General features: G+C 34.1%; 2 protein-coding genes across 7 annotated transcripts in view; one reads left to right on the forward strand and one right to left on the reverse strand.

Moving 5' to 3' along the window:
- Window positions 1-2404, reverse strand: part of LOC149800359 (peroxynitrite isomerase THAP4-like) — a 93259-nt gene extending 90855 nt beyond the window's left edge. The window contains exon 1 of one of the 3 annotated variants that reach the window (XM_089959986.1): window positions 2284-2404. In XM_089959986.1, the coding sequence (XP_089816112.1) occupies window positions 2284-2304 (21 nt within the window). In that variant the 5' untranslated portion in view covers window positions 2305-2404. The other 2 variants (XM_089959987.1, XM_089959989.1) reach the window with 2 other exon arrangements.
- LOC149800360 (cell division cycle protein 20 homolog) overlaps window positions 1-13309 on the forward strand; it is a 71019-nt gene that overhangs the window by 3748 nt on the left and 53962 nt on the right. For 2 of the 4 annotated variants that reach the window (XM_089959982.1, XM_089959985.1), the window contains exons 1-2: window positions 6485-6577; window positions 10589-10751. In XM_089959982.1, the coding sequence (XP_089816108.1) occupies window positions 10619-10751 (133 nt within the window). In that variant the 5' untranslated portion in view covers window positions 6485-6577; window positions 10589-10618. Of the gene's footprint in view, window positions 1-6484; window positions 6701-10588; window positions 10752-13309 lie in introns of those variants that run through there. The other 2 variants (XM_089959983.1, XM_089959984.1) reach the window with 2 other exon arrangements.

Below are 13309 nucleotides of genomic sequence, written 5' to 3' on the forward strand. Positions count from 1 at the left end.
GGGAGCTAAGAAAAAAGACGGATTGTATGTGTGCTGGAGAAGGATTGGGTAGAGGATTAAAGAGTTTTATCTCAAGTACACCAAATAATTTGTTTAAAATTAAATTTCAGTTTGAGTGCATCTTCTAAAATGTAATTTTCGATTAATTAAAAGTTTTCCTGCAACTTATGACTAAAAAAATGATGTCCAAGAAAATACAGTGCACACAAAATTACTTTAAAAACTAATATATCCATTTGCAAATTCCTTGTTCTAATGATGTCAGTTTTTCATATGCATCTGAGGGCAGGTAATACCTGTACCAGCTTTTATGAGTCTTCCTTTTAAATGCTAGTGTCTATAAATAATCCAATCAAAATTCACAATAGCAATGAATATATTACTGGCAGGTATGACTCAAAAATATGTTTAGAATGAAACCTCAATATCTGATTTTACAATATTCTAAGAATCATAAACTGCAAAACTTGTAAGCCTGGACTCCAGCTAATAAGTTTCAAAGATCTACATGTAAACTATTAATGAATTCCAGGCCACCCTTAACCTCCTTTCCTTCCAGTGGCATTCATCTATAGTACAAGTCACATGGTTCATGCATGCATATTTACTCTTTTAAATTAAATATAAATTGTTCTTTTAAAATTTAACACTACTTTTCTTTAACCAAAGTCTATTCAATCCTAATTACTGAATGATCTTCACATTAACTGTTGTCAAGAAACTTCCAGACAAAAATTATTGATCTCTAGTCTTTTACAATGGTGGCCATGTTCTAAGCTTGGGTCAAGAAAAGAGCACTTAGAGTGGAATGGTCACAATATAGGGTAGTACTAATTTGTTTATAAATGTGTAGCTTTCATTGTGACATCTGTTATGAATATTTGATTTAATTTAGTTGTATCTTTGTAAGTTTTAAATTATATTTTTTCATTGCATGTTAGAGTAATGTAATTTTGTTTACTGGAATTTGACATTTTCCAGAACTTAGTTTGACCTGAATGTTTTGTTGTAAATTCCTAATGCTGACCTAGCTCCCCACCCTGATTCAGAAACCAGTGAGTCAAGTAAACAACTTTTTTTTTTTTATCTTATTCTTAGAGTAAAATGATTGGTTTTTGTCATGGTCATCTGGGAATATGTCACTTTTGACATAAACAGCCTCTACTTCAAAATTCTGGTCTTACCGGAATTGTGCATTAGTCATGCTTAATACCGATGTTTATAGAGAATTTAGTCAGTTTGGGCTTAAAAACACTTGTTGTGACCAGTTTGGAGTTACATTTTAATTTTTATTCCAATTATTTTGATTCTAAAAGATTAATTTGTTTTCCTGCAAAATATTTTAGTGCTATTACAGAATTCTTGGACAAAAACATTTTGTGAAATTTTATTCAGAAATTCACACACCGGAATATTATATTCTGTGGTACAATAAAGAACTGGAGACACGTCAGTCTTATACAGGCTACAGTATACAAATACACCTTCCATTTTGAATTTTTTCATCGTGACTTGAACTCAAATTTCATTAGAACATTTTATTACTAGGACTTCTAAAATTTAATTTGTGGATTATTCTTGGATTATTTTTGGATCTGATTCTTAAAACTGTAAGTTCTTATTTTTTCATTGTTTTTCTAGGGAAGTAAATTACTTGTTAAATTTTACAAAGCTTGTTGTCTTCACTTTTTTCTTTGTTACTGTTTATTAGAGCCTAAACATATAAAATAAGATATCACAGCACATGACATTCAATCCGGATTGTACTAAATCACACCTTTTAAGTTCATTTCATCCAAAAATGTCTATTCTTTTACATTGATTTTGCTCTATGCACTTCTTGGGGCATCTAAATAATGTCTTTTCAAAGGATTGAGGATGTATAAGAATCCAAATGAAGCGAATACTTGCCACTTAAAGGTATGTAGAATCAATACTACAATGGGTCAACAACAAAAAAATGAAATATTCTGTTTGGAGTGACGACAGCGGGTAAAAACCTTACCAATGCATGCCACCTTATACAAATACATAATAAGAGTTACATCAGTCCTACAATGTAAGACATAGCACATATTTTTGTTGACGCCCACAACATAAATATCAGCGTCAAGGTCTTACATGTAGGACCAGAGTTACATGTCTTACGGACCGTTTTAAAACCACTGTTTTCACTATAAACGTATCAAGCTTGCGAAGTTGCGGTCGGTGTCTGCATACATAGGCATCAAGTACATAGTGCACCGTACGATAAACAGTTTCGTATGTACACGTTTCGCTTACTCTGGAAGCACAGCAGAGCATAAAGGATCGAGATATCAAGGTCTAAAGAGCAACGTATATAGTACAACAGGTGCTGTAAGTCGGAGGTCGCTTGAGTTTCATATTTCGAGGAGCTTCGAATGAAAAAGTCTCTCACTAAAACTACAAACAGTGGCTGTATCCGAGCCTCGCCAAGCCGTTACGAATAAAAGATATACCGTTGCCGGAGTAGAATAATGGTGAACTTGAAAATTAGTCATTAAGAATAAGAGAATAAGAAAGTTTAGAGAAAACAAAAAAAAGACGAATACTCGTGTCAGTTTTAAAAGATGCCTTATGCTTGTTGTGATTATGTATTTGATCTCTAGTGCATTCTTTCCACTCTTATTATCTGCAAATGTTTGTACAATGGAATATCCCTAATATCTCAGTGAGGTTTTTCAGTGAACAATTTTTTTATAACGTTACTCTTAATTTATTACTGGTATATCATATGTACAAAGAATCTGTGGCAAATAAAAGATTACATGCATTTTATAGACTACAATGAATCTTAGCTGATCAATTTTGATTAATTTTACTTTTATTTATGATTGTACAAAATCTGTAATGAAATTTTTTAATTTATTCTTTTATTTCCATAGGGTTTAAGTCCTAGCAAGACCTTTTTAAAATGAATACTACCTTCACTGTTTTCGTTTGTTTATCATCAGTAATCAGGCCATGATTCAACAAAGTCCTTAGCTGTTTTTATTTATGTATCATCAGGAATTAGTCCATCCCTCAACAAAGTCCTAAGCTCTTTTTGATTTGTTTATCATCAGTAAATAGTCACTGATCCAACAAAGTCCTCAGCTGTTTTGATTTGTTTATCATCAGTAATTATTCCATGACTTAACAAAGTCCTTAGCTGTTTTGATTTGTTTATCACCAGTAATTAGGCCATTGTCCTACAAATTCCTTAGTTTTTTTATTTATTTTTCATCTGTAATTAGGCCATAACTCAAGAAAACCCTTAGCTGTTTTGTTTATCAACAGTAATTAGGCTATGATCCAACCAAGTCCTTAGCTAACCATTTCTCTCTCAATTAGGTGTGTTTTGTTTCTTTAAGTCATGTATGTTTGATATGTACTTACAATTGGTCTTCCATGATTGTTACAACTGGAATCATGTATGTTGATCTTTATTGAGTGCATAAGCATTTGTAAAAAGTCAACCCATTTTCTGGTTTCATATTCCGTGTAATATAGTTATTGGTATGCATCTTTAATTTGTTGGACTTTCATAATGATTATGTGCTATGTACATATATATTTTGTAGTTGACCTTGTCCGAAGAAATTTTAATGCTGTGCCTGACCAAAAACATTTATTTTGTAAACAATATAATTCATAGCAAATATTACTCTATCATTGTCAATTAAATATTCAGATCACTACATTAGTAAACATTCTATTTTCAATTTGAGTTAAACTTTATTCATTTATTTTGGACTATTTGGGATTTAATTCACATTATTGTAAGATATTTTTACATTTTTACATTTTCATTTATTTTGGACTGATTGGGATTTAATTCGCATTATTGTAAGATATTTTTACATTTTCACTTTATATTATAGGGAAATAAATTATTGTTGAATTTTACAAAACTTGCTGGTTTTCGCTCTTTTTAGTTACTTATTTGATGACCACAGAGTAATAACACTACCTATTAGATATATTTATGAAGGCAACCAGACCTTCATATTCGTATTAAATATGCTTTAGATCTGTTCTTTCTCTCTTATTTAAAAATAAATAAATACTTAATGAGCGATAATAAGCTGCTCCTTCTAAATGCAAGTATTTTATCTTATGAAAATTTCAAAGTTTTTCTTAAATCGCTCCAACCGATGAATTATTTGAGATTTATGTCAAATGTTACCATTCTATGGTTAACATCAAAGGCTGGTCTCTGCTACAGCTACCTCATACACAGATTCCCAATATTTGTAGTTAATAAAACTCTGTCCACTATAAGTTATATTTCTCTTGCTGTCCACTATAAGTTATATTTCTCTCTCTGTCCACTATAAGTTATATTTCTCTCTCTGTCCACTATAAGTTATATTTCTCTCTCTGTCCACTATAAGTTATATTTCTCTCTGTCCACTATAAGTTATATTTCTCTCTCTGTCCACTATAAGTTATATTTCTCTCTCTGTCCACTATAAGTTATATTTCTCTCTCTGTCCACTATAAGTTATATTTCTCTCTGTCCACTATAAGATATATTTCTCTCTCTGTCCACTATAAGTTATATTTCTCTCTCTGTCCACTATAAGTTAAATTTCTCTCTCTGTCCACTATAAGTTATATTTCTCTTGCTGTTGTGAGCCTCAATATGACCTCTCAAGATAGAATTCTTGGTGTATTCATGGATAACAATCTTACTTGGTCTATTCACATTAAACATATTTCGAAAAAGGTTGACTCTTATCTTTGGCTACTGAGGAAAATCAAAACATACATTCCTCTTCAGTAGAGGGTCATCTTTTATAAAAGTTATATTCAGCCATATCTGGACTACTGTAATGTAATTTGGGGTAATACCTCTAATTCAAACATAACAACACTTTTAAGACTCCAAAAGAGGGCTTGCCATTTAATTCTAGATCAAAGTATAGGCAGTTTTCAGGATGCAATGAATAATATAAAGATTTTAACAATACATGAAAGAATATTTCTTAGAAAGGCCAAATTGATGTATAAAGTATCCAAAAAAGACATTCCTGTCTATCTAAGCAATATCTTTCACCAAAGAGATGCTGATGGCACTGCACTCCAAATTTAAGGTCCATACGAAGAAAAAATTAAATTATACCAAGGCCAAAGAAGGAATTGTTTAAAAAAAGTTTTCAATATACTGGTCAACTGGTATGGAACAACATTCCCAGTGACATAAGGCAGGCTCCTAGCATTTCATCTTTTCACAATCAATGTCTTAAATGGATGAAATCTTTAGAAAATTGAACAGTTCTAGTACAAAAAATACCGCCTGCTTTTCTGTAATTTTACATCATTTTCATATCTGAATATTTCATGCAGGATTACATTTTATGTTTTATATATGTTTGTGTTTTCACTGATGCCTGTGAATGTGTTCCAGGCTTGATACTTTGAATTTTAAAATTAGTTAATTATTTAGTGTCAAGCCAGACTCTTCACATCATGTTGTATATACTGTATATATTGTACATAACTGATAGAAGGCCTCAAGGTAGATTAGTTCTGTAACTAACTGAGTTACCTTCTCTAAATAAAGTTTTTATTATTATTATTATTATTATTATTATTATTATTATTGTTGTTGAATCATTGTAAAGTGACCTCATAAAATTTACAAGTTCTTGGTTGCACTGTATATTTAGCTGAATACAAATCGGTTTTTTTCTTACATGAAATAATTATTCTATTAATTCTTTTAACAGCTTGCTTAAACATGATGATGATGAGAAATACAGAGGAGATAAAGGGATTTTCTACATTTGTATATTGATGAGATTTCCTACATTTGTCTGTATATTGCTGAAGATTGCAGCTTGTGCTTTCATTTAATTCTTGGTTTCAGCTTATTCAGGCAAAATATACAATACATTGCCATGTCATTTCGACAGCCATGTCAAAATATATCATACATTCGAAATGAATATGGAATTTTGTTTTTAATTTATTTTTTAATGGGAAATCGTTTTATGGGCAGACATTATATTTTGCATACTTTAAAACAATATTTGGCGTGTACTAGTCTCATTGTGCCTATGTCTTGTCACAGTGCATAGAGAAACGATGCTGTGTGACATCCTGGATGAATATCTGTTTTACAGTTTTGTCACTATTATTGCAACATCACGTCTGTCATGTCATATACATAGGCTGTTTGATGGGAGCAATTTTGCAACGTCCGATTTCAAGTTTAACCAATTATACTTTTGGCTTGTTATGTTATCTTGGACAAACATTGTTTCATATAAATTCGTGAATTTGTATTGTACTGTTCAGTGGATTTATGTTATAACACTTTAACAACTTTGGTCCCAAAGAAAACGTAATATATAAAATTTCATTGATTAGGGTGGTTGTTCCGGGTAGTTACAGTATTTACCCGGGCTTCTTCTCAGGAAATATATTATGAGTGTGGTCTTCGAATGATCATGTGACTTTTTCGCGGGATGTTTAAGAACCAGCCTGTGTTTGAAAAAGCAAGTGTGGTCGAAGCTGAACAGGAAGAGAAACTCTGAATATCACAAACATACCGCAAATTCCCAAAGAGGTTGTTTTCACAAGAATTTACTTGATGACAGGAAAAGTGTTCTAGTTTTGTAACGATGCTATAGTTCATTAGGGTGATCAACTGTCTGGCGCAGGGATTATTGTTGACTCACTGTATGCATAGGTGAACCCAAAATTGTTTAAACTAAAATTCCCATTATTGATATACAATGAAAAAGGCCGCCCGATATTTTTGTTTTTGGTGTCGCTGTTAATGACTCCGAAACATAAATAACAGGGTTGATGTCTTACAAGTTGCATTAATGTTTCTGTCGGTACAACACAATGATTCGATAGACTTTGATTCCATCGTTTCGATTGAGGTAAATACGTTTTCCTTAAAATGCCCTCTCTCCCTTTATTTGTCGCCAAATATAGATTGTTTCTCGCGAAATAGATTCCGTTCTAAATAGCTCATTGCATCATTTGCCATTATTGTGGCTATTATTATTATTATTATTATATTTTGTTATTAGGAATTTTCTTATATCATCTAATAACATACTCAACAATGAAACTATGCAGAAGGTATTTTGAAAAATGTACTTTCAAGGAGTAATATGAACATGTGTACTACTACATGAGGGGTGTTTGTATTATTGAAGTGTGTAGGCTTCCCTATGGTCAGAACAGATTAAAGCACACAAACCAAACCAAAGCATGTTCAACTCGGCATTTGTGTTAATGCAGCAACAACATCAAAGTCAGTAACGAATAAGCAGGGTACGAAATGGGCAGCTTATTGACATATCCCATAAGAAAACAATTGATTTCTTTAATTTGGTATTTGCTGTACCGATTAATCTACCATACTCATAAATTATTAGAAAAATCCATATAATCTGCATTGGTAGGAATAATCATGTGGATGTACACAAATTTCCAGAATATAAATTTGATCATAACATTCATCTTGACATGGCTTGAATTTTAAATCAGAATTAAATAGTGGAAATTAAGGAATAAACATTTGATTTGAGGGTTAATTGAAAGACAGTATATCCTTAAAAGTAAATACTTTTTAACACTTGCTGTAAACTACCACTGATTGTCTGCACACAACAAATTATCATTACCATTCATGCACTCATCCCAGTCACAGCAGCCAATGAGGCCTCGTGTGGCTGTTAAACTTCCAGCATACACATTAGCATATAGCTAGACAGATTAGATTGCTAGCAAAATTTCCAACTATGAAACTATAACTTACTATAGTTAATCTGTTCTTTAGCCAGTCCTGCAATGCTGCTAATCAACAAATAGTGGTCGCACCCTGAAGCAGATGTACGCTCACATACAAATATTATGCAGCATTGATATTGGCATGCCATCAACGTTACCCCTGGATACCTGAGCTGCTTCAGTGCGCGACTTGCAGTGTGGTGGACAACACAGTAGTAACATACTTGATTTTAAACATTGTTTCAAGAGCACGAATTGATTGGATTATTAATATTGACAAGCTAGCAATTGTATGCTATTAAATATGCTACCAAGCCTATGCATGATAATTGTACGCTATTAAATATACTACCAGGCCTATGCATAATGTCGAACATAAAACACTCAAGTTTAGTCTGGAATTACTTCAAAGTAAATGCAGTTGATGAGTCCAAAGCAAATTGCACACTTTGTAAAGCATGCATTTCCAGAGGTGGAAAGGATTCTAAAAACTATACAACATCAAATCTTTTCCAGCACTTTTGCTGCAAGAACATTGTTGAACATGGCCTGTTTCTGGCAGATAAAAAAGAAAAGTATGCTGCACAGTTAACCTCAGCAGCTGCAGCAACTCCTCATACTCTGTTGATGCCATGCTGGACTGGAAGCATCCATTTGCATTTGACGACCCGAGTGCTATTGCAGAGTTCATGTCACTTGATGTGCAAACATTTTCCATTGTTAAAGACATTGGATTTTGATGTCTGATGGCCAAGGCAGATCCATGCTATAGAATACCAAGGCAGAAGTACTTTTACATCTTTCATACCTGACATGCATAAGGCAATACAAAACAAGGTGCATGATTTAGTTTCTGACCTTAGTTTGACCTCAAATGCAGTGTTTTATCTACCCAATTGTCATGCATCAATACAGACTTTTCCGATTTGGCGCATAAAAATAGTCACCAGTACGTAAATTGACACCCCCCAGTGTTACTTTTACTCATTAGTGTGGAGCCTGGAGCTGACCTTATGTGACCTGTAACTGTTACATCATTTGTAGCAACAGGATGTTAGAACTGTATAATCACCATACCCAAGAAAGAGGTGGAAAATAAACACGTGATTTTAAAGTGATTCTTGTGAGAAACTATTATTTTATGTGCACCTTTTGTCACACAGTGAAGCAACAATTTCCATTAGCTCAATTTTCTGCCTTGCGTTGTTCCAATATACTGTCAGCATTCGAATGAAAATGGTATCCAAGGCAAAAATAAATAAAATAGATCCAAAACAAACAAAGTTATCTTTTGGACTGCGTTTATGACCGATCAATAATAATACTCAGTTGAGGCCTCGTTAGGATTTTTAAACTAGGAGTTCAGAACCATCAGCAAAAATTGCAGTCCCCTACTAGAAACATTGGGCATACCTGTAGTGGCTAAATATCCAGATGAGTAGAACCAGTGGTCGCAATTGAGTTTAATTTTCTAATTTCTTTGCACCACTGACATATAACTCATGTTTGTCCATTCAAGTGAGAGTGAATTATGTCTGGCCAAGGAAAACGTCTTACTCCATGCACTATGCTAAGCATCACACAGTGTTCCATGTGAAATAATCAGTTCTAGCACTCTGTTGAATCTCAGTTTATGTCAAGGAGTGTACAAAATTCCTATTGTTATTTAATGATATTTACAGAATGTTTTCATTTTTCATCAAAAAATAATTCAAAACATCCTTACTTTTTTTAGGAAACAGTTGTATTTGTTACAAATTAATTTTTGAATAATACAAGATATTATATTTATGATACGTTAATCACAGGTTTGTAATGTGTCATGTATTCCAATGTGATGGCCCAGATGGGATGCAGTGATAGAAATCAGGCCATATCCAATTTTTAGTTATTTACTAGTGTACGTTAATGTGTTAAGTACATGTGATCCTTTGTAACACTGATTCACACTACGATTTTCAGAAGAGCAGTTGTTTACTGTTTGAATTTTTCATAAATTCTTAAGTCCACTAAATATTTTCTTGTTTCTTGAGTGTTTTATGTCGACTGACCCTGTCTGACAAAATATCTTGCCAAGGTGTTGACATCCCACTCAAAGTTTCATTGCCTATTATATCATTAGTGTTCCTAGCAAAGTGTACGAGTCATTGTCAGTGGTTCCTGTTGTGATCAAAAAGGTCATCCCATTTGGTGCCATGAATGACTCAGTCATTTCTGCTGGAGATTATGATTTTGAAATACCTTTTAGTTGCATAAGAATATTCCATCAGTCCAGCAAAAAAATGTTTTAAACTTGATCATGACATACATGGATAAATACAGTTTTCCTCTCAACCAAATGGTGTAAAACCTTAAAATCCATGTAAATTGATATACCCCCTTTAAAATAATAATGGGAATTTTGTTGGAAGATTCTAATTTTGCGGAAATCCTGAAGAAATCTTCGACTGCAGTTTTTAAAATCAGGAAAGAATGGCTTTAATAAATTTACATAATAAGCATTTTGCATACTTTAGTATTTCAATACTATTTAGCTTGTGGAATCAGTAAAACACCAGTTTTTTTAATGTTTTATTGTCTTTTACAAAATTGACCTCATAATTACTTTATCCTTTTTTCAATCACGTACCAAAATAAGACAAAAGATAGAAGTCACTTTGCCTGAAGTTTTCAGTCCAAAGTGACATCTCTTTGTCATTTGTTTACAAAGTTTATACAAGTCACATCTGTCATGCAGAAATGAAAGTGATCCTGATTTATTTAGTAAATACATTCAACTTATTTGGCCAAATAGTTCACATGCTTTATTTTTATTTCTTCTTGATTTCAGACACAAAGCAGAATATATGAAAACGCCAAGATGTCACATTTCAATTTTGAGAATGTTGTGTCTGAGCTGACACGTCTTGATGCCCCCATTCAGAATGGACCAATGATGAGATGGCAACGTAAAGCCCTCGAGTCCGCAGGAAGACAGGCTTCTATCAACAATGGTGAGATTCTTGCCAGCAAATCACTGGTTAAACTTAGAAATTAGTCTCACCTTTGGATAATGAGACTAATTGAATCCATCATATGCTTGAATGTGGGATTTCCTTACATATAATGATTAATTTCTGATTAGAATTATAATTAGTATTTTCTAAACACTTTGTTCATTGAGCATAGAAAGTTTACAAAATATTTGGTTGCTTATCTTTTAACACATTGACTATACTGTACACAGGAAATGGAACAAAGTCTGTGTTTCCCGAGGACACACAGAAGCATCAACCTTGTGTTGGCCTAAAGTGTGTTTCCCGAGGACACACAGAAGCATCAGCCTTGTGTTGGCCTAAAGTGTCTGTTTCCTGAAGACACAAGCATCAGCCCTGTGTTGGCCTAAGCAGATATTGAACCAGTGAACCTTGGATTCATGAGTCTGACACTGTAACAGCTGTGCTTCCATGGATTCCTCATAAAAATTGTTTTAAACAAGAATTACTGTATATGGGATGACACAAATATGTCTTTTATTATTAAAATATTGCAAATGTTCATGATGACATCTATAGTGTCATTGGGTGCACCCATGGATAGGTGTTTCCCATGACTTTCTTAAATAGGCAATCTAAATCTCTTCAACAATGTTATGGTGTTTTATTCAGTTGACTCTAGGGTATAATACTACTTTGTGTCCAAAGATAGTACCCTGATGATGTGTTAGGAGTTTGTATCATCATGGGCTGGGAGTTTTGTAGCCTGATGTGCCAGTAAATTGTACCATGTTACACTCATGCTCTTGGATGTTGTATCCTGACATGCCAGGATTTTGTAACCCAATATGCCCAGGGTTCCCGTCGTGCCTGTGTAAAGAAAAATCTGGGTGCATTTTTGTCAATAGGTGTAGTGTGCATTGATGAAGTTTTTAAAATTCACATATCAAGTTGTTGTTAGGTTTAAAGTTTGTCAGTGAGTAACTCATTGTTTGACTGCCAGACTTGTGATCCTAAGGTCATCGGTTCAGTAACTGCCTAGATCTGCCAAGGTCAGTTGCCCTGGAGCAGCTCTTGGAAGTTAACTGCTCCCAATTCCTTGGCATGATATAGCCAGCAGTGTGTTAAAATTGCTGTTAAATCACCAAATCAAATTAAAATTGGTAACCGTTAAGGATAGTGGGCATGCCTGCTACCTTGTTGTTGTTGTTGTTATGGGGTTTACCGCCAGCACACGATAGACTATGCATGGCGGCCAGTATTAATGGTGGAGGAAAAGCCCAGGAAGAGTCACTGACCCACGAGAAGCTACTGGCAAACTTTCTCACATACCCACATTGGCCGAATCCTAGACTCGAACTCATGCAGAAAGAGGTGAAATGGCAGTGATCCGTAACGGAGAGCGCTTTAGACCACTCAGCCACTCGGGACCCCTGCTACCTTGTAATGAGCAGTCTAAGAAATACCCCTGATTACTTAAAATTGTATGGCTGCTATAAGTATTATGCATGGGTTGTAGCATTCAAATCTCATGCAAGTGAGGTTAATCAGTAAGAATATCAGTGTGACATTGTTCATTTATTTCCATCTTTGCTAACCAAGGTTCCGATATGATAGACATATCTACACCTTGGCATGTCAAGCAGATATTTCTGATTCGGGCCTGAATTTCATTGGATGCAAGCCACTGTATCAAGTCAAAATTGTTCAAACTTCAACACTGTTCGAGACAAGGAGAGCACACAACTTGAATGTTAATGGACTGATAAATAAGCAATTTCCAATGCTGGTCCATGTTTGCACAAACACCTTTCATTCAAATAGACCTCTAATGGCTTTCCTGTGGTATATAGTCATGCTTTCAATGTTAAACTTGTATAAAATAAATACCCTTTTAAAGTCAATTCCTCTTCCATTTTTGGCCATTGTACAATGCAACACGTTATTGGTTAGCTGGCATTACATACCAAGGGAGGCAACTCATGAACTCCAAAGGATGTCGCTAGGACAAAGCACCATTGTGTTCAATCTGCCAAGGTGTAGATAATGTTATTTTATTGGCACCTTAGCTAGCAAGGACGATTTATTTTCAAAGAAAAAAATATGCAATATGTGTGTGTGTAATTTGGATTTTTCATGTAGCTTTAAAAAAAAATCAGGTATATACCTATGATGTCTGCAGTGAGGCATTTTATGGTGATGTCTAGCACTAAGGCATCATGCTGCAGACATGTAGCAAGATGTCCCACCCAGTCACATTATCCTCACACCAGGCCAACCAGTCATAACACTAACCTCTTAATGCTGAGCGCCTAGTGAGGCAGCTGTTAGTAACATTTTTATAAGTCTTTGGTATGACTCAGTCTGGGTTTGAACCTGCAACCTTCTGCATCCAAGATGGTCACTCAACCACTAAGACTTAACACATTTTGTCGTTTTTAAACCACTGGTTGGGTTGGGGGGAACCAAGAGATATTTTTAAAATGGATTGCTCCAGTGTTAAAGCTTCATCCAGCCAGAAAATTGGGAGAAATGGTAAATTTTTCCAGACTGTAAAAAGTCCTTGAATTTTTCTA

The sequence above is a fragment of the Sinohyriopsis cumingii genome, chromosome 5, assembly GCF_028554795.1.
Source record: "Sinohyriopsis cumingii isolate HCF-2022 chromosome 5, ASM2855479v2, whole genome shotgun sequence".
NCBI lineage: Eukaryota > Metazoa > Mollusca > Bivalvia > Unionida > Unionidae > Sinohyriopsis > Sinohyriopsis cumingii.